Source organism: Rattus norvegicus, chromosome 5 (genome assembly GCF_036323735.1).
Source record: "Rattus norvegicus strain BN/NHsdMcwi chromosome 5, GRCr8, whole genome shotgun sequence".
NCBI classification, from domain to species: Eukaryota; Metazoa; Chordata; class Mammalia; order Rodentia; family Muridae; genus Rattus; species Rattus norvegicus.
The window spans coordinates 154206746-154233200 of NC_086023.1; the positions used below are offsets into that span (position 1 = coordinate 154206746).

General features: G+C 53.4%; 1 protein-coding gene across 6 annotated transcripts in view; it reads right to left on the minus strand.

Annotated features, from left to right (window-relative positions):
* Ephb2 (Eph receptor B2) overlaps positions 1–26455 on the minus strand; it is a 181395-nt gene that overhangs the window by 27681 nt on the left and 127259 nt on the right. For all 6 annotated transcript variants that reach the window (XR_010066401.1, XM_039110058.2, XM_039110055.2 and 3 more), the window contains 3 exon segments: positions 12795–12950; positions 10826–11161; positions 70–194 (listed from right to left, as the gene is read on the minus strand). Coding sequence is in view for 5 of the 6 variants with exons in the window: in XM_039110058.2 (XP_038965986.1) it covers positions 70–194; positions 10826–11161; positions 12795–12950 (617 nt within the window). In the remaining variant the exon portion in view is untranslated.

Genomic DNA, 26455 nt, shown 5'->3' on the forward strand with positions numbered 1-26455 from the left:
GGGTCGCACACTGAACCTAGACTGGGGGAGGGGCGTTTGGGGAGGCAGAGCCAGTGGGTGGGAAGCTACCTTCTCATAGTACTGTAGTTCATAGTCCAGGATCACACCGTTGGGCTGGTCTGGCTGGGACCACGACAGGGTGATGCTGTCCACGGTGCGGCTCACCTGGTGCATGATGGACACGGCCGACGGTGCTGCAAGAGAGGTCAGAGGTCAGGGGGTCAAGAGAGGTCGGAGGTCAGGGATCAAAGCAGGCATAAGGAAGTGCAACTTAATCTTAGAAGGGGGAGAGCTGTGGGGCCAGTGAGGACAGGGGACGAAAGCAGGCTGGTGGGGGTCAGGGACCAGAGGAAGGACCAGAAGGGATTGCCAGACCATGGTGGTGGGGGCCTGGGGTTTCTCTGGGGGGCTTGTGACAGTGTTGTGGAACTAGATGAGTGAGGTACAGTGAACACGCTGACACTGTGTCATACATGTTGAACCGATCGGGTGTGTGCCCCGAGAACTTTACCTCAACCAAGTCTACCCGCCAAGTAAGTAGTCAATCTCCCAACCCCAGCCCATCAGCAACCGGTGTTCTCCCCAAGTGGGCTAAGATAGAGCCATGAAGAGGGCTGTTCCCAGTGCCGGAAGGACCAGTGCACAGTATTTAATCCCGTCTCCTTGTTTTGTATGTGTGGAAACTGAGATCACGAGACTCAGGTGCTGAGCCCACACCGCTGCCTGTCTCTGCTCACTCTGGCTTGTTTTTTTTTTTTTTCTTCCCCGACGGGACAAACCTGCACACTGCCCTGTGGTATGTCCCAGTGGCCCACAGAGGGTTGGGGCTGGGTGAGCGGTCTCCAGAGCTCTGCTCTTCCCAGAGGGGACCGTTCAGGTCTGGGTTTCAGAATGTCTCTCTGGACCTGAGGGTTTGTGGTCCCACGGGGGACTGGGCAGCCATGGCATGGAGGAGGAGGCGCCTCTTAACCTTTTTCCAGGCTCCTGAGCAGGTCTGTGGTAGGCAGATTTCCCATCCGGGCCAACAAAGAGATCCCTGACCACTGAGGGCAACCCTTCTTTCTCCCAGTTCCCTCCTGGTTTCCCAGGGCTTCAGATGTACTGGGCACCAGCCTCACTTGGTCCTTTGGGAGCTCAGGGGCTTCTGACGCTGGAGCTGACTTAATTATTTTCACCCTGCTTTATCTCCCCCAGCCTGCCCTATGTCTTCTGTTAACTGGCTGTGTGGCCTTAGGTGAACTGCTGACCTCTCTGGACCAGACTGTCCTCAGTGCCCTGGGCAGGCTGGCGTATTTGTGGTCCGGCAGCTCCAATACTCTGCCTTGTCCCCCAAAGCCCTTAGCCTAGAGGCCAGTGTGGCAGAGTACGAGTAAGGACTCTATGCTCATTCCTGCATGGCTTGCTGACCTGTGGTCTGGGTGAGGTCTTTTACCTCTGGGTCATTGGATATCCTATGAAAGGTGTGTGTGTGTGTGTGTGTGTGTGTGTGTGTGTGTGTGTGTGTGTAGGCTGAGTGGATGATGGGGACATGCTTTTGGGAGTGCTACCATCTCTCCAGGGAGAAGCTTCTCCACCTGACCATTCAGGGCCATACAGTATCATGGACGGAAGTGGGTTTCTTTCTGCCGGGTGGGCATCCCCGCCCCCAATCCCAGCCAGCATCACACTAGGCTCTGTAAACAGGAACCAGAGAACCTCCTCCACACCTCCCCCAGAGCTAGGGCCCCAGCTACTGCTTCTGGAAAGTGTTTAAAAGTGTTCTGTTGCTTGCCTCCCTTTTCGCTGGTGCCAGTGTAACTGGGAGACCTGGAGAGACCCCCACCTTGCCTTCCCACCCTGCAGGTCTCAGCTGTGGGGTGCCTGGAAATCCAGACTCCAAAGCTACTACCAGGAGAAACTGATGTTGCTAGGAGATGGAACAAGCATAGAGAAGGGGGGTGATTTGTCCAAAGTCACATAGTAGGGCGTGGGTCCACAGCAGCTGAGCCTGGTGAGGCATGTGGTCCACTCTACCCCTCAAGGACTGTGCACGGGCAGGACTCTGCCCACAGTCCCTCTAGCTGAAGCCACCGGCTGGGCTCTTGAGAAGAATAGGACTTTGCAGCCGAGGCAAGTAGGCCCAGCCTTTGGAGTCTGTCCTTGTCCTGACAGAAAGTCTGGAGAAGATGGCTGCCTGCTCCTCTGTCCCTCAGCTCACTTTCCCAGAGACTGTGGGCTCACGATGCCCACCCAGAGGAGGTCCTGGTTACCGACACCCACATGGTCACTTTACATCGGCTTACTCAGTTAACACGCTTGTCATCTGTGAGTTAGACATTATAATACCCGCTCTACAGATGAGGGGATGGACTCAGGAAGGACGAGGAAACCTGGCTGAGGCCATGTGCAGCAAGCAGTGAAGCCAAGATTCAAACCCAGGCAAACTCAGGGCCAACCAACCTTCTTGGAGCGGTAACGTCAGACCAGGGGAACTGCAGAGGGTGTGTAAGGACGCCCTATGCTCCAGACTGTAGTCTCGAAGCCAATCCGCCCCCCTCCAGGGATGGCAGGTCCCATGGGCTTGAGGGGTCTGGGCTGTAGCAGGCTTGGGTTTCAGGCAGATCCTGGGCTCTGAGCCTCTAAGCCCCGTGACCTAGGCGTGGTGAGGAGGCGGCATCTGCCAGGAAGATGATCAAGGCAGGCCAGGGAGCTGGCCCCTCTCTCGGAATCCAGAGATTAGTGGTGAGAAAAGGCACAGGCTAGAAGCTATCCGGGCCCCTCCTGCTGCCACGCCCACGCTGGGTCAGGTTACCCTGGAAGTTGGACATCTGGGAATTCTGGTATTTTCAATTATCAGACGGGCATGCCAGGAGGCTATGGGGTCAGCGGTGCCCTGTGACCCTTGCCAGGAGATGGAGCCCCAGGGGGCAGAGCACAGAAGAGGCCTGTGGCTTGTGGAGGTGGGGGAAGCTGTCCAGCCTACTCTCCTGCAGCAAGTGGCCAGGGGGCCTGCTAGCCTCCAGCAAGTCCTGGGGAGAGTGGGGAGAGTACCTGGCAGGGGCTTAGGCCAGCTGAATTCTCCCTGTGAGTTATGTTTCTTTCCTAAGTTATGCAGGAGCTGGATGAGGGACTTCTGAGGGTGGATGAGGTGTACAAGGTGCTTCCCACAGGCTAAATGAGGGACTGGCTTTGAGTCCTAGATGCCAGCATAGGTCAGAGAGGCAGGTGGCCACACCTCACTTCCTTTTCAGCCATTCATTCCCAGTTGAAAAGAAGCAGTGAGCTAAGGCACCATGGGGTGAGGCAGTCACACACTGGGCTGTCTGAGGCTCACCCCAGGCCCAGGCCTGATGGCCTTGCAGACCCATCTGCTACCCTTGCTCCCATGGAGGGCTCCACAGATGCCCGACTTTGCCATGGAGGCCCTGCCTGGTATCTCCCTTTTCACCATACCCTCTCTCCCAGGCACTGTCTCTTCTGCCCCTTTGTGTTCCCAAATATACCGAGGTCCCCCTCTACCCGAAAGGGTCCTGGCTCCTGTTTCTCTGCTGGAGAACTTCTTGTCCCCTACCCGCCAGAGGTCAGTGGCTTTGTCTTCATTCGGGTCTCCGCTCAAACGTCACCAGTTCAGAGACACCATGCCATCTTCTCTCTGTCTCACATACGTTCAACCCTTGACCCCCAGAGCCTGGAACAGTGTGTGGCTCAACAATATTTATTGGTAGGTGGAGGGAAGGAAGGAAGGAAGGAAGGAAGGAAGGAAGGAAGGAAGGAAGGCAGGCAGCCTGGCTTTGGGCAAGCTAGCCCTCTCTCTTCCTAGGCTCCTTTCCTTCATCACTTCCTGCTTCCTTCCCAAATGTCAATCTCTCTGACACGAGCAAAATTCAAGTTCTTAGTTAAGCACACTGCACCCAATTAAAAGACTACACTTCCCTAATTTCTCTACTGGCTGGAGTGGCCATGTGAGTTTGCCAGCAGATATAAGCTGAACTATGACATAAAACCCAAAGGAAGGGTTGGGGATTTAGCTCAGTGGTAGAGTGCTTGCCTAGCAAGCGCAAAGCCCTGGGTTCGATCCCCAGCTCAAAAAAAAAAAAAAAAAAAAAAAAGAAAGAAAGAAAGAAAGAAAGAAAGAAAGAAAAAGACCCAAAGGAAGTCATGTTACAAGGAAAGCAGTTTCCTGATTCATCTTCTCCCCTGGTGTCTGGGACGTGTATGTGATAGCAGGAGCCACTGCAGCTAGTTTGGCCCATAAGGATTAAAAGATGTATCGAGGAGTCTGGTCCCCTGGTGACTCCACATTCCCTACTTTCCAATATTATTTACGGCTCAGAGAAAGACCATGTGGCTTTTCATATCAACCGTCCCTCTATAACTATACCTTTCTGTCCTATCGATTTTCAGGTTTCCTGTGTCTGGTTCTAGGCCTGGCTATGTGACTTCCTTTGGCAATCAGGATATAGGCAAACATCACCTGAAAAGGCCCCTGTGTGTGTGTGTGTGTGTGTGTGTGTGTGTGTGTGTGTGTGTGTGTCTATCTGTCTGCTGCCTCAGTTCCCTGTGTCTGCGAGGACTTTGTATCCAGGACACCTTGCTAGAGCAGCGGTTCTCAACCTTCCTAATGATGAGACCCTTTAATACAACCTCATCTTGTGGTGACCCTCCCAACCATAAAATTACTTCAGTTTTGCTACTGTTATGAATCTTAGGTGACCCCTGTGAAAGGGTTGTTTGAACCCAAAGGCATATCACAACCCCACAGGCTGGGAACCACTGTACTGGAGGTGTAGAGACACACGGCAGCTGGGGCCACTGCAGTCCAACTGACAGCTGTCAACTGCAGATAAGGAGTGGAGCCTTCACAGTACCCAGAGCTGGCCATGCTCTGGGCACACAAGCACACCTCCAATAGGACCAACGCAGCCATAGGCTGCCCAGAGACTTGCAAACTGGTAGCATGTTGCTTCCACCTGTCCTGCGTCCCTCCTGTATCACGCGGCGAGCCCATCTTCAATGGCACCTCCGGTTAGCAACGCCTCCCCGGCTCCAGAGGATCAGAGCGTAGGATGCGAGGTCTCCCTCGCCCTCTCTTCCCTTCTCGCCTCTTTCCCCAGGCCCCTGCTCGGAGCTCTCTGATCCTCTCAGCCTCCCAGGGAGAGAAGAGGGTGAAGACAAGTTCATACCAGTTCCAGAGCAGAAGGCATTGTGTGCCCAGACCCAGCAGGGCATGAGGATCAGAGGAGCCCCGGGGATAAGAAAGGCTTTGGAGAGAGAGTTCAAAGTCTTTCAGAGAGGGAGCCACGTGGCATGGTGTCGTGGACACAGACCTGGGCAGGGTGCCTGGGACCTGCTCTGCTAAGGACCCTCGTGGGATCCAGAGAAGCCACTCTCTTTGGGCCTCAGTTTCCCTTTATGTAGCAAGAGATGTGCCTGAGATAAAGTAGGGTCCCTGTGATGTAAGCCATTTCACTATGACCCAATTAGGTGCTATGATTAGCAGAAGACATCTACACTCCCATCCTGGGGGTCTATGACCCCTCATGTGGCAAAAAGACCCTTGAGATGGGAGACTTTCCTGTGTTACCCACATGGAGACCGAACTTAAAGGAATAGGGCATTCCCAGTGGGCACCCTAGAGTTTGGAAGGCTGAAAAGCTGGGCAGGCATCCTGTGGATAAATGAAGTTCTAGGCAAGCCCTCGAAGGGCTTTCAGTGGCTCAGGGTGGCTGGAAGCTGAAGAAAACCAAGCCATCCCTGGAAGACCCAGGCCCAGACCCAGCACATTGTCTCAATACACAAGGGCCAGAAGCCAGGCCTGGTGGTCCAGGGGCTATAATCTCAGCCACTCAGGAAGCTGAGGCAGGAGGATCTCAAGTTCAAGGTTCCCTGGGGCTAATGAGTACATTTAAGGCCAGCCTGGGCAACTTAGTGAGGCCCCACTTCGAAATAAAAAGGGAATAGCTACAAACACAGCTTACACGGGGTCCTAGGTTCCATGTAAGAATAAAGAGAAAACCTCGAAGATCCTGCAGCTCCAGGGGCAAGGTACATGCCCTGCTTAGTTTGCAGAGATCTGCGTAGCCTCAAAACTGCGAGGTCCTACTATGTGCAGCTGGAACTGGCTAAGCCTGTAGTGATCGGGCATGTAGTAATGCCACACCATTGCCTATCCTTCTAGCACCCTGAAAAAGCCCATTTCACAGGCAGGGAAACTGAGGCCAAACAAGTGAGGGCTCCCTTACAGCTAGGACCTCGGGTCAGAAAACTTGGAAGTCAGTCAGGCCTGGCACTGATGTCCTTTCTCCCATGTGACCAATTGGGCTGGGAGGACAAGGCCTGCCCCCAGTGGGTCAATCTATTGTTCAGCGCTCGTGACTTTAAAAGTTGAAGTCACCTATCTGGCCACGGTAGGGACTCTTGTCTGCAGTGTCCTGCCACCCCTGACCCTGGTGACATTCAGATCTTGTGACCTTCTGCCATGATGGCTGTGGGCAAGTCCCTAAGTCATTTCATAGCTCTTATCTATAAACTACCAAAGGGGGGTTGGGGATTTAGCTCAGCGGTAGAGCGCTTGCCTAGGAAGCGCAAGGCCCTGGGTTCGGTCCCCAGCTCCGAAAAAAAGAACCAAAAAAAAAAAAAAAAAACAAAACAAAACAAAAAAAACAAAACAAAAAAAAAAAAACCTACCAAAGGACCCTTCAGCTCTGGGAGCGACTCCCGGCTGAGGGCTGGACCTAGCATCTGCATGTACTGAACACGTGGTTCATGCAATGGACTTCACAGTCACAGTGGATGCAGAGTACCTCTGGGTATTTAGTACCTGCCTATGCCAGGCAGCCTGGGTGGCACCGGGGACATTGGCTGAATTCCTCACCATAGCTCTGTGAGGAAGGAGGCCTATAGGAAAGAGCGAACAGATGTGACCTTATTTAGTAGACCAAGGCTACCTATTGGCAGGGCTACATTTGAGGCAGGTATGGTGTCAACCTGTAATCCCAGGACTCCAGAAACAGAGGGAGGAGGATCATAGGTTCAAGGTTATCCTCAGCTACATATTGAGTCCAAGGCTAGCCTGGGCTGTATAAGATCTTGTCTCTAAATCAATCAATCAATCAATCAATCAATCCATCAGTCAGTCAATCAGTCAGTCAGTCAGTCAGTCAGTCAGTCAGTCAGTCAATCAAAGCTAGGTTTCCCCACCTGATTCCCATGTCCAGACCTTTCTCATCACCTCTGGAACCTGGTGGGTGTGAAGATGGTTGGGGGCGGGGTGCTGAAGAGTTTAGAGCGTGTCTGGCACAGCCTTGGAGGGGAGCCCCAGGATTCTGGGCAGTCCTGAGGACTGCTCCCAGTGACTGAGATGTTTCTCCCTCCCCCTCCATGGCTACCCAGCTGTCCTGCTTGGCATTTAGATGTCCACATAGATGCCACCTCTTCAAGGAACTGTGTGCCTCACCCTCTGGTCTCTCTGTGTGTTGGGTCAAGGGGCAGGATGGCCGGGTGGCAGAGGCTGAGGGCTCTGAGAGCTGGGCCCAGTCCTAGGGTCTTTCATTCCCAGCTGGTGAGCCTGGGCGTGTGGCTTGGCATTTCTCCTGGTATAAGCCCTGCAAGCCTGGCCTGTTCTCCCTCCTCAGTCCCTGAGTACCACTTGCGTCTGTCTGGGCAGAAGGCACTCCGCAAAGGCAGAGTGTGGGTGGAGGCGCGTGACGGCTTTATGAAGTCAGAAGACAGCTCTGGCCCCAGTGAGTGCCAGGGGACTGTGAACGGAGCCCAGTGCTTGCCCAAAGGAAAGACTTTTTCCTTTTAAGGCAGTGAATTAGACATTTATAAATTGAATTTTAGGGTCTGTCCAAACCCACCCCTGAATGCATCGGTCTGGAACGGGGCACCCCCTCCAACCCCATGCCTTCTTTTTTCTGCAATCTCCAGCATCTCAAGCTCCCTGTCCTTGCACGCTTCCCTGAACCTTCTGTGAATGCTTCTGGACTGCTCCCTGTGGGGTGTCTCCTTCTGAGTTCTGGGACAGCCGCCGTGAGGAAAAGCAGACCACTTCACATGGGCGGCGACGGTGGGGCGGACAGATAGATGCATAATCATCAGAGACATAAAACTAAATTTTAGCGCCAGGAATGCGAAGCCCTGGCACTGGCCTGGGGAGAGCTGTCTGCGTCAGCATTGTCAGTGAGATGAGCTCAGGTCTGCAGGCGGGACAGAGCCACATGTGCAAAGGCCCTGTGGCAGGATGGCCCAGGGCTCAGGAGGACCAGTAGAACCCTCTCTGTCCACTCCGTCCTGCACTTCTCTCTCTAGAGCCAGCTTCCTCTCTGCCCGCTCCCGTCTCTTCAGTCTTTGGAGCCCAGCTCAAATGCTCATTATAGGAAGTCTCTCACCCCAGGAAGGCCGTGGTCTGCACTGGGGACATTCTTGGGTCTCATTTCAGGCAGCTGTGTAATATAGGCTCTGTGCCTACAGTTTACCTTGTACCCACAGTATAAGCCCTTACGGGCAGGACTGTTTGCTCCTGGAGTTAGACAGTAGTCCCAGGTTTAAATCAAGAGCTGAGACCATTGAGTAATGGGATTTTTTTTTTTGAGACAGGGGCTATCCTGGACTCTCTCTGTAGACCAGGCTGGTCTTGAACTCACAGAGATCGGACTGCCTCTGCCTTGAGAGTGCTGGGACTAAAGGTGGGTGCCACCATGCCCAGGTAGTAGTGGGACTTCTTGTGATGGCCCTCAGGTCTCTGCTTCAGCCCTACTTACTGGTGTGTGTGTATGTGTGTGTACGTGTGCATGTGTGTGTGTGTGTGTGTGTATGGGTGTGTGTGTGTGTGCCCAACTCCTAGCTGGCCTGTGAGATGTGCTCTTCAGAGGGCTTGGGACAGAGAGAAGTAAGAAATGGGGTAAGGGCTCAAAGGGACTTGGGCTCAGTTGGACTCAAGTTTCTCAGATTTGTCTGACAGCAAGATAAACAATCCTTGAACCCCACTCTGAGGCTCTCCCTCAGTAGGCCTGGATGTAGACCAGGAGCCTGTGTTCTGAAAATCTCTGGCCTTGTCTGGGTTGTGCATAGTCTGGTGGAGGAAACGGAGACCCAAATGAGGAAGATTTCCTGGGTCTGAGACAGAGGCTCAGTCTCCAGTTCTTTGCCCAGAACAGCAGGGCTCACTCTCTGCAGGGGGAACACACCTCCCACCCCATCAGTGCGGGCCTTGAGGGGTGGACTTGCTGTAATTACCGAGGTCCGACAGGCAGTTGCTGCTGCAGTGTGGCTCCTGCCACATGCGGTCCCACAGTGAAGAACACAAATGCTAAATGAGATGGTTTTGTTACACAGCCCTCTCGCGGTAGTAGCTGACCATTATACTAAGGACATAGCAATCAAACGTCAAACCTAGGATGGAAAAGCAGGTCTTCTGTTCCAACTCCTCCATCCCTCCATTTATGTGAGCATTCGTGTGGACGCATGTGTGGGGGTCAGAAGGTAACCTCAGATCATTTGTTAGGCACTGTCCATCTGACACAGGATCTCTCATTGGCCTGGACCGCTTGGCCAGTCAACTCCAGGAAACCTCCTGCCTCTGTCTCTCCAGCACTGGGATTAGAGGCTTGTATAGCTTCACTTAGTCTCATGCCTATACAGTTAACACTTCACCTACGGAGTCATTTCCTAGCCCCTCCTTCTCTGACTCATTCCGGAGGACGCCCCCTACCCTCTCCTTCCAGAAGCCTCTCCCCTCCATCCCGTTCTCAGAGCACATCCAGTTTTAGACAGGAGAGGCCCTTCTCAGTAGCCCAGGCCCCACCCTTTGCAGCTAAGCACTGACACTCTTAGCAACAGCTCTCCCTCACCTTGGGTATCTAGATGCTGGAGAGGCCCCCAGAGCCCCAGAAGAGCTCCAGAAGTTTCCTCTCTGCCTTCCCCTACTTGAAAACCATTGTCTGCTTCCTCTTCTGTAGCCAGGGCTCCAACTGAGTTTCTCAAGCTAGAGGGACTTTCCATTGAGCCCCTGTGGGTTGTTGGGTATCTTGGCCGACAGCTTGTAGCTTCTGAGGCTCTCTAAATCTCGGGTCTATCCCCAATCTAAGGATAGCTCCACGTTCTTCTATTAAGTAGTTGACCGTTCGAAACTGTTGGATGTGGGGCACATTTGTTACTTAGCATTACCATTACAGTAGCTGACTAATACACTCCACTCACACCTTCAGTTGGTTATATCCCATGGTCCCACAAGAAGGCATACTTCTTCTCAGATATAAAAGCAGACAGCAGAGCCACATTCACGGTCAAATATAAGACCCTTCCATCCCTCAGGGCTGGATAGATACAAGCTCACAAATACATGTGTAAGTGAGTTACAGGGCCCCAGGCAAATATCTTAGAAACAGTCACCCAAATATATTGAACGACAGGGCCACATGTTCTGACAGAAAACCATAATCACCAGACCCAGGGTCACATTCTAACACAGAAGTCTCTTAGTCTCAGTCATTCTTTCTGGTTTGTGAACTCTCTGGCTGTCAGCAGGGAACACAGGAATGAGCAGTTCCTCTTTCTTCCCTAAGCTACCCTCTGTCTCTCTCCTGAGTTCCCTTAGTTCTACAGACTAAAGTCACAGCAGCCCACCTCCTCCAGGAAGCCTTCCTGACTTGACCTGAACCTCTGCCTCCAAGATCCCTATGCATTTCCCATGAAGAACAAGTTGAGGTGTGGCCTACCTCTCTCCTGTCGCTTGTGGCCCTGTGGGGAAAGAACTCACTATTCAGCAAAGTGAATAACTCCTCAGAGTGTTAAGCCACAGGCAACGCCCCTGTCACTCCCCTCTCCATGTTCCCGTGGGGCTCACCTGCTTGGTTGGTGGTGATGTTCACAGAGGCGAACTGAGGTGAGAAGGGACTCTGGTCGGTGACACCATTCACGGCCTGGATCTCGAAGGTGTACTGTGTGTGTGCCAGCAGGTCACTGATGTAGATGCGTGGCTCGGTCAGGCCTAGCTGGCGGGGTGCGTACTGCACATTGTCTCCACAGCGCGTGCAGGCACCCCGGCCTGAGCCACAGCTCTTGCAGATGATGTTATAAACAAGGTCCTCACGGCCCCCCGAGTCTCGTGGCGGGGTCCACTCTAGCATGAGGGACGTCTCGTTGACACTGGAGATCACAGCCTGGGGCGCAGAGGGGATGGCTAGAGAGGGGATAGGAGGGTCAGTGGCAGCTGTGGGTACTGTCTCCATTTAGTACCCTGTATCTCCCCCAGCCCTGGCCTCCTAAAAGGCTTTCCATCCACCCAAAGAAGCTTCTAGAATATGTTATCTTGCTGTGTATCAGTGTTTGCTTTCCCCCAGGTCCCAGCCTCTTCAGTATTTGTTCCTGGAAACTGTTTTCATGTTTGGGATGATACATACATGCTAACAGTTTCCTTCCCTTCCACTTTTCCTCCCTGTGTGTTGTGTATGTGCTCCAGTAAGTAGCGATCAGAAGACAACTTTGTGAAGTTGCTTCTTTCCTTCTGCCTTTATGTGGGTTCTACTGATTGACATCAGGTCACTGGGCTTTCGGGGTTAGCCCCTTCACTCAGGGAGCCATCTTGTTGGCTTTTTCCCTCTATACCAAAGCCCAGGGGATATGTCTATCTGAAAGATGACACTTCCCAGCCTTTGTGGTTGAGTGCCAGCCGCTGACCAAGAGCAGAAGTGGTTGGGTAGGGTTTCTTATGTGTGTGCATGGGTATGTGTTGCATTTGAGTGTGGTGTGTGCACGCATGTGAGTTTGGTGTGTGTGCACATGAGTGTGTATGTGGGTGCATGCACGTAAGTATGAGCATATGTTGCATATGAACGTGTAGGTGTGTTGCATGCATGTGAGTGCATATATGAGTACATGCATGTGAGGGGATGGGTGGTGCATGCATGTGAGTGTGGGTGTGTGCCTGCACGTTAGTGTGTATATGGGTGCATGCATGTGAACATGTAGGTATGTTACATGCATGTGACTGTGTGGGTGTGCATGTATGTGACTGTGTGGGTGTGTTCATGCATGTGACCGTGTGGGTGTGTTGCATGCACATGTGGAGGTCAGAGCAAGGGATCAAATATCTTCCTCTATCATTCCCTGCCTCGCTTTGAGGCGGGGGTCTCCCACTGACCTGAGGCTCATTATTCTACAAGGCTAGTTAGCTAGCTCCTGGGGTCAGCCAGTCTCCACTTCCTCCACCCCGAGTGTCTGGCCTTTTACATGGGTGCTAGGGATTTGAACCCAGGCCTTTATGCTGTAGAACAAGTGCCCTTACCCACTGAGCCATCCCCCCAAGATCTCTAGAGTTATACGTGGAGATAGATGGCTACATCATGACTTTTTCCTCCTTTCTGCTGCTGAGAGAGAGGTGGGGGAGAGAGGGGGGAACTGGTGGAGGTTCAGTGTCAGTATGAGAGGTGACCTTGAGGGGAAAGGTGCATGCCTTAGAGGTCATCATGAAGTCACCTTTCTGAACCCTTTGAGCTCCTTTACGTTGACAGAACGGGTCTAAGTCACTGGGGTCAGCTCTGGGGATGCTATCCCTGACTGAAGTAGGGGACAGAACACCGCTCGGCTCGGCCACTGAGCAGTCTCTGTTGTAAGCGTCACTGGTCTCTTCTGCCAAGCTTCCTCATGCCTCTGTGTGAGTCGAGACCTTAACTTTACCTCCACACGACTGAGTGGAGGGGAGTGCAGTCCGCATGCCAACCCAGAACCAACGTTCTGTTCCCTCCCCAAGGCGTTCGACTGCTCTGTGGCCATTCCCCTTGCTCTGGGTAGATTGGGGGCGGGAGAAGACGTACTTGTGCAAGGCATGTCTAAGGGGTCCAGGTCAGCCCTGTAGTAGCCGTTACGGCACACACAGTTGGTGGCACCCTCGGAGGTGGTACGGCTGTTGATGGGACAGTGGGTACAGGCTTCATCCCCTTGGTTGGCCTTGAAGGTTCCTGATGGACAACCTGGGAAAGAACACAGGGAGGGTCACCAAGGAGTTTAGGCAAGACAAAGAAGCCATAGTTCGAGGAGACACCCCCAGCTGTGATCCAGGAGACCCGAAGTTCTGGGGTCTCAGGTCCAGCTTGGCAGCCTGGCTCTGACCTAGGGTTCCTAGAAGACCTGTTTATTTTGTCCCTGAAGTAGCCCGTGGGTTCAGCACCCTCAGAAATGTCCCTTCATTGTCCTGGCCCACCTGTGCCTCAGCCTGGAGGGGCTTCATAGAGTCTGGATTCCTAATCTGGTTAGCTGCGAACTATCCTGTAACTAGGTAATTGGGCTGTAGATCACAGACATGGTTTGCTATAGACCGGGAGCTGGGCAGTCAGTCCACACTGTGAGTGACCCAGTACACGCTGAGGAAACGGCTGGAATCAGAGATCTGGGTCTGAGGTGAGCATTCTGTCCATGCCCATGTGATGCCAGACACATGCCCCTACCAGGCTATGCACCTTGAAAAGTTTAGTCAGTGTGTTAAAAAAAGAAAGGAAAGAAAGAAAAAAGAAAAAAGAAAGAAAAGAAAAGAAAAAAAAAAGAGGGGGCTTGCAGTACCAGGTTCAGCCTGAGGAGGCAGTGTCTGCACTCGGGCAGCACCCAGCTGAGTTCTCCCTCTCTGGAAGAGCAAGGGCATGCATGGGTTAGGTTCTACTGCAGGCAGCCATGAGACTGTGGATGGGTTCAAATCCATCTACCTGTTTTGCTGGCCTGGGAAGATAATCCAGAGGTTGGTGGTTGGGCCCTGCCCCTCTCAGTCACTACCTATGGGAGGAGTTGGAGGGAAAAGAACTTCAGAGGAAAAGCTCTCTGAGATGAAATGCTGCAAATGGTGCTGTGTGACATTTAGCAAGTGACTGCATCTCTGATCATCCATTTCCTTATATATAGACAGCTAGCACAAATCGTCCTAATTTGTATTTCCGGCCCTGGTGTTTACCTTTCAAGTCCTAGTCTTAGGGACACATCTCCTGGCTGAGCCTCCAGGTTAGAGATTCTGCCTTTCCTGGGCCTTGAAACAAAGCCCAAATTCAAAGAGCTCTCTTTACACGTCTACCATTATTACCTATGTACGTACAGGGTTTCATGGCCATTTTCTTAGCTGCCCCAGAACTGAAGCCGCACCTCACTGACTGTTGCTTGCCCTATCTGCCCAGCCTAGAAACTGGTATTCAGCAAGTGCTGCATAAATGCATCAGTGGGCAGAGAGCTTTAGGGAATATATGAAGCTGGATGGTGGTGAACATGGTTTAGGGAGCAGGCCGCCCCCTGAATCCATATCCACCTGGGTGTGCAGCGTGACCTACCCCACTTCCGTGTCTGTGAACAGCATCGAATGCCGATGAGAGGGATCTGCTGGCTCCCTCCTGTATAAAACAAAGGGGCTGGAACCATCTCGGCACAGACACTCCGTTACCTGCTCAAATTAAGTTGCTGAGTGACCTTGGATGCATTAGCTGACCTCTCTGAGCTGCAGTGTCCTTACTGGTTAAAAAAAAATTTCCGGTCACACAATGTGGCTATGTAGTTACAGGGAACAAGGCTCTCGTGATACAGAGCCGAGGAGGGGTTCTGCTCGGGGGTTCTGCAAGCATGACTCCCTGCGGGCGTCAGAAAACGGCCCTCTCAGGCCTGCCTCTCCCGCTTGCCTCCAGGACACAGGTGGGCAAAGTTGGTAATTAAGTTAGTCAGTGGCCACCATGACTCATGCTACCCTAACCAGGCCCTATAGGGTTAAAAGGACTTCATCACAATCAGGCTCCAGCAACTTCAGGGACAGCACAATTCCATGGTAGAGATGGGGTAGGGGTGTGGGGGTGTGGGGTAGGGGTGGAGGTGTGGAGGGTGTGTGTAGGTGCTCCTGACCAACATGCATAGCAGCAGTTCTGAGTCCCCTGGAGAGGTTGCTCTGTCCTAGAATTTGGCCGTTCCAGATCTCTGGAAATGTACTGAGCCCGAGCTAGCAGTCACTTTGCCTCTTCTGCATCCAGACAGGGAGGGAGAGCTCGGAGAAGAGAGGAAGCCGCTGTCTCAGGACCAGGCTTTCGGAGCAGAGCTGGGGTCAGTCTCAGGTTACCTGGCTTGGAGGCCTCGTCTGTTCCCACCCTGTCTTAAGACTCCAGAGTGACTTCCTTTTTCACCCACAGCCCCCAAGTCTTAGCGGAGAGCAGATGGATCAACAGTTGCTACTTTGGGCACCTCCACTGTTCTGGCTTTGTGGACCGGACTCCTCAGTCAGCAGCGTCATGGCTGTGGACCAAGATAGGGCTACCATCTTGGCATGGCCCAGGGATCTGAGGTCATCCAGCCATAGCGGCTGTGGACCGGCACTGGCCCAGGGTTAGCCTCTCGGAGTTGGTGTCCTTCTCTGCACAGGGGAACTTGGGGGCTTATGGGAGGGTCTAGGACAATCCTACCAATGGCAAAGGACTCCTCCTGGCACCTCATCCAAGCATGTACAACTCACAGAGCCTGCCCCATCTGCTGGCCAGCTCCCAGCTGCCTGGCAGGTGGCTGCTCTCTCCCCTCTGCGCCATGCCAGCCCTCCATCTGGACCATCTTCCCAGCTGCTATGTTGGGTTAGTGTGTCCTGGGCCACCCTGACCCTAGCCGGTTCCCCAGTCACCTCTCCGCAGGCTACCCCCAGTTCCCAAACGTCCTCAAACCTGCTCCTCTTCAACCTGGGAGGTCGATTCACCCTCCACCCAGTCCCCAAGACTCCCGCCCCTTCCCTGCCTGCACCTCCTCTCCTCCCACCCCCTGTAGCCACACAATTACCAGGTCTTCCCTCCACAGCAGGGTCCCATGCCTGCCTCTTCTTGGCTGGCTCCCACCCCTGCAGGCATCTAGAAAGCTCTTCCCACCACTCCTTGGCCTCGCAGGGCCATCTGGCTTCCTCCTGCCCAACGTCCCCAGCCAGCTTTCTAAAATACAAGTTGTTCTGTTACTGAAAAGAGGCACAGAGGCAGACAATGGAATATTATTTGGCTGCAAAAAAGGAAATGAAGCCCAGGGTAACGCGCTCCCACTGGGGAATCTTGAAAACATTGTACTCTCTCAAAGAAGCCGGTCACAAAAGTAGGATTCCATTTATAGGACACGGGCGCAGGAGAGACACATCTGAAGAGACAGGAAGTCGATGTGTGGCTGCTAAGGGCAGGGGACGGGGGAGAATGGGAAATGATTGCTAATGGATAACAGGCTTACTTTGGGGGCCATGAGAACATTCTGAAATTGACTGTGTTCGTGTTTGCACAGCCCTAGGAATGCACTAAAACCCCTCCGTGCGCCCTTTCCGGGCAGGTAAATTCAGAGGTGTGTGCTCCATGCCTCCCTGTGCAACTGCTATCTCAAATGCCACCCTGGGGAGCCCGAGCTCTTTGGGACCCCTGGGGTCCTACCCATCGCTCCTGCCTTGATACCCACCCCTCTCTCCTCCCTCATGTATGGTGCCCACACCATACTTCCTGCCCTTCCTACCTGGACTGCCCTCCCTTGGTCATCGGGTCAATGGCACCTACTCCAGGAAGTCTTCCTGAGCGTCTGTCTTAATGGCTTTCTTACCAATCCATGTGCCCAGCTGGGCTGTTTATCCTAGAGGTCTTGCCAGTCACTGGGATGAATGAACCGAGCACTGGGAAGAATACCAGCTCAAGACTTCTCTTGGCATTTGGGCAAACTGAGGCCCAGGGAAAAGGAGACAAAGCTCTTAAGACTTAGTTCCCTCTTCTTCCCCCGAACCCATAAGAGAGTCTGGGCTGGCCCCTATTCCCCAAACCTTACACGTCACATGTAACAGCTTAGGAAGAGGAGGCCTGGGTGCAGACAGCAAGCATCTCAATGTGCCCAGCGCCCAGTGCCCAGGGACCTCCCTGCCCAACTTTTGTCCCTGCCAGCCCTCCACAGTTAACGCAGGAATCCACCCACTGGACACCAGCTCAGTGGGCTAAACACTGTTAACTCAGAATAGATCCACGAGGCCCAGGGGGTCAATTCCAAGTGTCTCCTGGCAGTTTCCTACCACCCCAGCCTCCACAGGGCTCCTGCCAGTGGTTCCTGACAGTGGCTTTACTTCCAGGCATCTGCTAAGCTGTACCCCCTGCCTGGTGTCTGTCTAATCTACTCAAAGGTTACTGCCTTAGAAAGGCCGGCTAGACTACTGTTAAAATGCCAAAACAGTGTTGGCTCCTGCCTTGGACTCTGCTTCCCTTCAGCTTGTGCCAGCATTAGAAAGCAGCCCGGAGGCTTGCCGGTCCTCTGTGTGTGTGTGTGTGTGTGTGTGTGTGTGTGTGTGTGTGTGTGTGTGTGTGTGTGTTTGCCAGGCCACCAGCATCTTCATGAGCCATCAGACCACTTCAGTGCGCAGATGGACTCATGCCTGCCACTCGCTGTCTTTTGAATCTGTCTGCCAAGGTGACCAGGTTTTTTTCTAGTTCTCAAATTCAAAGTCTTGAGTGGGTGACTCAAAGTTTGAGGCCAGCCGGGAGGGTTCCCGGTCTCACTGGACACTTTGTGTTTCTTCTGTAGCTCAGGTTTGGAACTCACTGAGTGGCTGAAGATGACCTTGAACCTCTAGTCCTCCTGCACCCACCTCCTGAGTGATAGGATTATGCCACCACACCTGATTTATTCGGTGCTTCGTGGCGTGTGCTTGGCAAACATTCTACCAACGGAGCCACATCTCGGCTCCCGCGCCCATCAGACACCTCTCTAGCTCTGCTGGCTACCTCTCATCCAGTCACAGGTCCTTTGGTAGTTTGGTTGCACAACCTGCTCCTTTCTCCTGAGGGCATCTCCCGTACCCCCTCCCTCTGTCTCTGCCTAGCCCCCAGCTCAGACCTTCACCCAACACAGACCTGTTCTACCTCCAACGGTGGTTGCTAAGCCAATCAGCTGGCTTGCCCATGAAAAAGCTGGGCTGACATTTGTGTTCCTGTATTGTGTGTGCTTCCTCGAGAGCCAATTCCATGTGACTGGCCTGAGGCCAGGGCCACTGTGCTGTTAGAGGTGTTCGAGGCTGGCTCTTCTAAGCTCTCGGGTACAAACCAGGGCCAGTCCCACTGGGTGAGATGGCGTGGTCTACTGGTGAGTGGTGGATAGAGTAGGGCTGAGCCTCAGCACCCAGCACATAGTAGGTGTGCTAGTGGATTCCAACAGAAGGATGAGCAGCTCCCAGGGTGTTCACGGAGTGCCTGAACTCGGGGCCTGTTCTTTGTGACTCGAGACTCAAAGCCCCCAGCAAGTTGTAACAGCAGAACTGGCACTTTCCAGAGCCTTCCCTGGGCTGGGCCAGTGCTCAGACTGGTGTGGCCTGGATTCTCTCACTTGATTCACGCCATTGTGCACTAGTGTTGGTAAATTTATCATTTGGATTTTATTTGTTTTTGTTTTGTTTTGTTTTGTTTTGTTTTTTTTCCCGGAGCTGAGGACCGAACCCAGGGCCTTGCGCTTGCTAGGCAAGCGCTCTACCACTGAGCTAAATCCCCAACCCCATCATTTGGATTTTATAGAAAAGGAAACGGGGGGGGGGCGGCGGCAAATGGCTTAGTGGGTAAAACACCTAACAACCATGTTGATCCCTGGGACCTACAGGGTGGAAGGATAGACCCAACCCCAGCAGGTTGTCCTCTGACCTCCCTACATGTACGTCTTGGCAGGAACACCCCAACACACACGCACACATGCACACGCGCACACACGGAAAAGAAAAGGAGCTGGGCAGTGGTGGCTCATGCCTTTAATCCCAGCACTAAGGAGGCAGAGGTATGCAAATTCCTTTGTTCCAGGCTAGCCTGGTCTACAGTGTGAGTTCCAAGACAGCCAGGGCTACATAGAGAAACCTTGATTTTTTTTTTTAAACAAAATACAAAGAAACTGAGGCTCAAAGGGGTGACTGGACGCCTTAAGCTCCCACAGCTAGAAAACGGCAGAGTTACACTTCTCCTTTGAGTAATTCTGAATCCTTGCGTCCAAATGCCAGCAGTCATGGAAACCATCACAAGGCCAGGTGTCAAGTGCCAGGGTTGGAGACTATCTTATTGAGAAAAGTCACCCAGCAGGACAGAGGCAGAGCTCTGCCCTCCAGCCCAGGAGATCAGTCCAGGTAGCCAGTCTGCTCCTGCCTTCTGCAGATGCCCAGAGTGCTTGGCCAGGCGAGCGGATGGCAGCCAGCCGGAGACAGGAGGGGGATTGCAAAGAAACAGATTTTCTCCCCGCCTGCCCCCTGGGCTCCGGGGATAGGTGATAATTGACCAAGTAAGGCCCAAGCCGGTGGAGGCAGGGCTCCATCTGGGCCTGGCATGGTGGGTCTGCTAATTGGCACCAAGTGATCCTTGGTGGCTGGTCTGCTGCTTCTGCCCCTTCTTCAGGGGGATGCTGGTTTAGTCCCAAAGATGACTGATGTCATTTGGAATCAAATGTTTAGTCAGGCCTAATGTCCTGGGTGGGGTGGGGGAGGGGCGCTTGGAAGGAGCTTCATTCTGGGGGTGCCTTGCATAGAAGGCTCTACGTGGCATTGGAAAAGGCCTCCCCTCCCTGAGCGGAGCTCTGATGAGTTTGAATTGGGGCATGGACTGTCAAGTTAGTGCTGGTCTGGTCCAACCCCTTGTTAACTGTGTGACCTCAGGCATATTACCTCACCTCTTTGGGCCTTAGTTTCGAGAGGGAGCAGTGAGGATAAGGATGATGTGGACTTTGAATCTGTTTGCGGGGAGATTAAATGAACTCGTAGTGCAGCCCTTGAAATGGTGTTGGGCACGTGGAGCGTACAAAACGGTGCTCGCTGCCATGATGGGAGCAGGAGCACTCTTGCCAGAAACACTTGGGCTCAGAAGTGTTTCAGAGTTCAGACTGTAGAATATTTGCATAAAGGCAGCGAGATCCCGAGACCCAAGTCTGAACACGACACTCATTCGTGTTCACACGCACCTTGCATATATCCCCTGAAGGGCATTCAACATGGCGGCGTTCTGTGTAATTTTGTGCCTAGACGTTTTCCTGGAATAGAGTTTCTGGTTTGTGACATCAGGTTTAGGATCGGTGACCACCCATTTGCAACTCACCGGCCCCTTGCCGGCTGTAGGAAGCCTGGAGACACAGGGCAGCAGACACTGTCCCTGTCCTTGGAAGTGTGGGCTAGGCTGCAGGCGTCTATCTCAATGAGGACACTGAGACAATGTGGCCCAGATACGGGACACCAGATGGAAGACACCATCATGTCTTCCTTTAGCCAGCTTCTCTATCTGATTTGGTAGAGGGAAAAGGGATTAGGTTCTGGGGTCTGCAAAACAGCGGCTCCCCTGACTGTCTTGGAAAGGAATTTGCCGAAAGAGTTCTGAGAACAGAGTTGGGTGGCTGCGCGGTCTTCGACAGTGCGAGCCAGGCCACCTCTTGGCGATGTGCCTTGGCTGTGCCTGGCAAGGCAGGTGTTGGAGGGACCATCCCTCTGGCCTCCCCGGGTATCAGACTCTGGCTGTAGACAGCACCAGGCTCTGCCTTTTTATTTTGCACTGTGAGAAGGCTGACCATGGTGCCAGGGTCTGGTGCTGTACCAAGCTCAGGGTGGGGCTGGGGTGGTCCTAGTGGCTGGGCTGAGCGGAAGAAGAAGCTGCAGTTAGCCTTAGGCAGATTGTCTACTCTTTCCTGCTTTTACCACCCAGATTAACTAGTACTCAGTCCCCGGGGACAAGTCAGGCGGAATGCCCAATCGGTTCCCTCAACACGACTGGGAAGCCACACTGAAGTTTCTGGAAGTCCCAGAGCATCCTGGGACATCCTTGAGGGCCCAGCTGCCCTTGGGTCTGGACAGGAACTTCTCCAGCTACACATGACTCATGACTGCCCTGAACACAGGCGGCGACTATTCTTGCTTTTTTTTTTTTTTTTTTTTTTGCAGAACTGAGTTTTGAACCTTCACACACCAGGCAAGCACTCTCTGCCACTGACTGACACCCCTGGTTTTATTGTGTCTTTCAAGACTCACTCCCTAGGCCATATGGGCCTTAACCTTATAATCCCCCTGCCACAACCTTCCGAACAACTGGGATTACAGCTCTAGACCACCAGGCCTGGCTATTGGTGTTGACGTTTTAAAAGTGAGGAAACCAAGGAATGGAAGTGTCCTGTAAAATGTCACGTATAGCCAAGGGCTTGGGAGCAGATTATAGCCCTCGAAGGCGGAGAATTATGCTCAAGGCTAGCTAGCGAACCTGTGGACTAGGGTCTTTGATCTACTCTGGATCCCCCAAATCTCCTTCCACACCCCTGGCAATTGACTCTCTAAGAACCCCACCTTCTTGCCCTGCCCAGCTGGAGCCTCTTGAGGGCAGCAGCCCCTGATTCACCTGGCACAGAATCAGTACTCTGTATCAGCTCCATAAGTGACCGTCCCCAAGTCTGAAGACTAGTGTGGCCTGGAGTGCGGTTCCCTGGTCTTCTGCAATGGCCCCAAGGGACACAGCTCACAGTGTTTGAGAAAGCTACGCACGGGATTCCCACAGCATGCATAGGTGACGGGGAGGGGTGGGGGATGCTTGGCAGCTCGGTTTTTCTAGTTCCTGGACTCTGTGTCAGGCCCCTGGTCCCCTCAAGCCTGCTTCCCTTCAAGATATCCCAGCTCCCCACCAAGAGGCCAGAGCTCCTACCCACCCAGCAGGCAGCCCCATTCCTCCAATTTCCTCTCAATTAATCAAGCTCTGAACTTTTTAATTATCTGCCTGCAGGGTGACTCCCGCACTGAAGCAATTAAGGACATTTCTGAGGGCCGCGTGGTTGTGGTTGCTGCAGGCTCTGGCGCAGAGGCTGACCAGCCCTCACGGAGGAGGGCGCCACAGGCAGGAGGGCTGAGCGACATTCACAACCCCTGGGCCGCAAGGTTACGGGAGGGGACCGAGCTGGAGCTATGCCAGGGATCCGGGGCCACACAAGCCACCGTGATCACCCTTGTGGTCCTTCTGTGCCTTCCCTCTGTCGAGGGGGCTGATATGGATCCTAGCAGCCACCAGGTGATGGTTCAGGGCTGGGGCTTAGGATACCAGGCGTCTTCACCTTGACCCCGAGAGTGGGAAAGATGTCTATTTCACAGACGAGAAAACAGAGGCTGAACATCTGGCCAGTTTGTGCTGCCGCTGGACCGGAAGGCGGCTCTAATCCTGCAGCCACTTTCTTCCATGTTCTTTCTATCCTGGGCTGGTGGTGTGGGAAATTGCCCCGGAGTGTCAAGAAAGTGTATGGCCCAGAAGAGGTGTCCTCCAGGATAGAGGTCTGCTTACACAGGAGGCGCTGCTGGTGGGAGAGGGCTTGGTAGGCAGACGGCTCAGCTCTGCAGAGGCATGGGGGTGGGAAAGAGTATGGTGCGCGTAGGGAACTCAGAATACTGCAGGGTTGCTGAAGCATGAAGATCAAGGCCCCTGGGAGGCAGGTGATGCTGGAGAGGTAGGAGGGGTTCTGGGGAAATCAAATTCACAGAGCTTTTTAAGACATGCTCTCTAAGTGCCTGTAGAGTTTTATGACTGTAGACTCTACCACCCAGGCAGGGCTAGTAACTCACCTAAGGTCACATGGTAAGTTACCGTGGAGAGAGAGAGAGACAGAAGAGGCACAGAACTGTGCAGTGGCCTTCTCGAGATGTGTCTGGCGTTTGCCTGCGCCCTCCTTCCGTTCTACTCTTAGGAGCTGCCGGAAGCTCTCCCCAGTGTTGCCGGGGTTGAGGGGGATAAGGGTGGGGTTGTGGGTGAGGGTCGAGATGGGGCTATGGGTGGTTATAAGGGCAAGGCTGTGGGTGGTTGTAGGGGTGGGGCTGAAGGTGAGAGTAGGGGTGAGGCTGTGGGGGGTAGGGGTGAGGCTGTGTGGATGGCTGTAGGGGTGAGGCTGTGTGGATGGCTGTAGGGGTGGGGCTGTGTGGAGTAGGGGTGAGGCTGTGTGGATGGCTGTAGGGGTGGGGCTGTGTGGAGGAGTAGGGGTGTGTGTGGAAAGGCAGGTATCCCAAAGAACAGGAAGCAACTCAGGAGGCTCTGTTCAGGAACTTCTAAAACTCCCGCCTTAGCTGGAGTAAAAATCGATAACCTTCTCTTCCTCCCTTCCTCAATGGACTCAAGTCCCACAGCATTCCTCTAACCTCAGGGCCTTTGTACATGCTGATCCGCCTGCCTGGGTCAAGCCCTTCCTCTCCTGTCAGCGAGTGAATGCCCCACGACACCCTTCTGAGGAAAGGGAAGGGTTGGAGACTATCTGGGTGGTGAGCCTCTCCCGACCAGTGCTGCCTAACACTGGGACTCACTGTCTGTCTGCTGGAATGTTGAGTGTTAAATAATAATTACCACATGCCTGAGGGGAAGCCGGATATGTCCAGAAAGCTTGGCACATCTGGTAGGGGCAGCCCCAAGCCCCAGGCACATGTGGCTGCTCTACTGACAGGTGTTAGAGCGGGCCACGGAGATGGGACCCGGTGTCCCAGACACGGCGTCAGAGTGGGTGGTGGAGCTGTCGGTACTGCCTTGTATGGCTCACTGAACCTCTGTGGCCACGCTGAAACCCAGACCCTGGGCCACCAGATTCCAAAGTCCCTGCATCACTCTGTTGGAGCTGTCACCCCTGCTGGGGCTGGAGGTCCTAAGGACGCTCCCTCCCCTCTCCAGCTGGATGGCTCTCCCTGGGTCACCTCCTGCAGTAGTCCCTCTGTGACTGGATCCAGAAATCTGGTCCTGGCCCCACCTGAGGGAGCCCTGCACTGGGGCTGGCCTCCCTCCTACCCCTGCCCCAAGCAAACCAGGCTCATTAATAAAGGACACAATTAGCTGTCAGCAGAGAGCATGTCTGGAATTTTTTACCTGCTTGGTGAACTGAGTTAGGCCAACAAACCCGGGACACCCGGGGAGTCAGCTGCTATCACACCTTTCAGGCCCTGTCACTGGGCCAGGGTGGGAGTGTCGGCTCACAGGCCCTGGCCTGTGTGGGGTGGCTATTATTTTATTTTATTTTATTTTTTCAGGCCAGTGGTGACATTGACAGAGGGAGAGAGATTCCTGGCGGGTGGCTTTTTCAGCCCGTCACGCAGCGTTCTGTCTCCTGTCCCACATCAATTTTCAGAGTCAGATGGACCTCGAGAAGAAGCTTCTCTCCTTAGTCTCATTTGACAGTGAGGGAGACCAAGGCCTGGGAAGGGAACAGCACTTTGTTCATGGTGGAGAATAAACAGCCCTCTTACTGCATTCTCGAGCATGCATGCCTTACTGCTGTGAGTCCGCTAGAGTGTTCTAAAATTCCTAAGACCATGTAGTTTGGGGTAGGCGCTAGGGCTGGAGTGAGGAGCTATGGGCCCTGCCTTCATGGAAGGGAAAGCTCTAGGGAGTGAGACAGAGGGAAGAGGCAAGGGACCATAGAAACAATGTGTCTGCTGTGGTGGGTGACCAGAGACATGAGGGCTGGGAGGTGGTGCCAGGGGTATGGGACCACTGCGGCATTTAAAAGGCAACACCTTGGCTGAGGGGGGCCATGGTATAGTGAGAGTCCCTGCTGAGCGTTCTTGAGGCCTCGTGTTCCACCCCTGGCACCGAAAGGAAAAAGACAAGAAGACATAAATAGGACTTAGGGATAAGGCTCGGTTAGTAGGGCACCCGCCTGGCACTCATGAAGACCTCAGGTTGATGCCAAGCCCGGAACAAGTTGGGAGTAGCAGGTACCTTGCCCGTGACCCCAGAACTTGGAAGGTGGAGGAAGGAGGACCAGTTTAAGGCAAATTTTTGGTTACATAGCAGGCTCAAGGCTAACCTAGGCTATGTGAAACTCTGACTCAAAATAAATAATTAAGAGTTAACACCTCCGTCAGGTACGGAGGCTCACGTCTGTGATCCCAGAATTTGTGCGACTGATCACTAGTTCAAGGCCACTCTGGGCTATGTACAGCCGTTGTCTCAAAGATAAGTACATAAAAATAAATAAATGGCGGCGTTGGGGATTTAGCTCAGTGGTAGAGCGCTTGCCTAGGAAGCGCAAGGCCCTGGGTTCGGTCCCCAGCTCCGAAAAAAAAATAAATAAAAAACAAACAAACAAACAAATAAATAAATGGCAACGGGGGGGATGGAGATATGACCAACCTTGGTGTTGTAGGTACTTATCTGAGTCAGGGATGTAAGTTGGACGGCACTGGGTGCTAAGTACCTATTTGTTCTTAGTCTATGAGTCCAGACAGAGAAAATAACAAGGTCCTCGAAGAGACTGCCTACCAGGAACTTTTGTCCCAGTGACTTGGGACTTGTCAATCTGTGAATCACTCTACAGATGAGAAACCGAGGCTCATTGTCATACAATGCCATTCGCAGGGCACACAAATGCTGCACACAGTGGCGTCAGCCTCTCATGCCTGCCTGTTTCTCTCTCTCTGTCTCTTTTGGGTGCTTTCTGAAACCTCTGCCTCCAGAAAGGTTTATTTGCTTGGATCCTGGGCACTATGAATTGGATGCTAATAAAAGCTTGACTGGAGAGGACTGAGCTTTGAGCACCTCAGGGGACAAGGATGAGACGACAGGGAGAGAGAGAACAGACTCACATTCACATGGAGGCTCCCTCCTAGGGGCACAGAAACTACTCCTGTTGGCTCCTGGGAGCATGAGAAGCTCCATCAAACCTGTGCTATAAATCATGGCTTGGCAGCCGTCCCCGAGAAAAGATCTGGGGGTTTGAGTTGACCACAAGCCAAAGGCTGCTGAAAACGCCAGAGAGGTAGTAGGCCTTACAAGCAGAAGGGATTGCCAGCCCGGCATCCTCCTGCTGTGGAAACGGGTTCCCTTGGAGCTCCCGGTAAGGAAATCCACTGAGTGACAGTGGGCTGAACGTGGCAGGCTTGTGCTCTGTCCGTAGCCATCTCTTGGTAGCATTTGACCTTGTCAGAAGCTAGACACCCTACAGAGACCTTTAGGCCTTCCAGCCTAGAGCACTGTCCTATCTCAGTCCATGGGGAGTAGGAGTTATTCTTCTAATCCCCCCGGGCCCTGACCTCCGGGCTAACAGAAACTTGGGTCCACTACCAGAACAGGTTTTGCCCAGTGATCACTTTGCGGCTGTCCTTGTCCCAGCTCTGCGGAAGGGACCAGCCATAGAGCTGAAGAAGTCACAGTACCTAACCCTGAGGCTCACTGTCTGGCAGGGGACAGTGTGTATGACCAGCTAGGGGCGTCATGGAAGGCTCTCCAGAGGCGGGGTGGTTTGGACAGGGTGTTAACGAATGGAGAGGAGCTGGCCAAGGCCAGAAGAGAGAGGGTAGTATGTGAAAGGGAAGATGTGTAAAAGGCCTGAGGGGTAAGGCAGGGCAGGGCAGAGCTGTCAGAGAATGGCATGTGATCGGGACTCAAGTGGATGCAATCCCCATGCCACAAAGGGCCTTTTGTTCCAGAGATGGGGTCTGGAGTTTTATCTTCTAGGCATGGGGGGCGGGCAGTAGTGGTGATCCTTTGCTGGGGGTCCTAGGCCTGACATCCTCAGT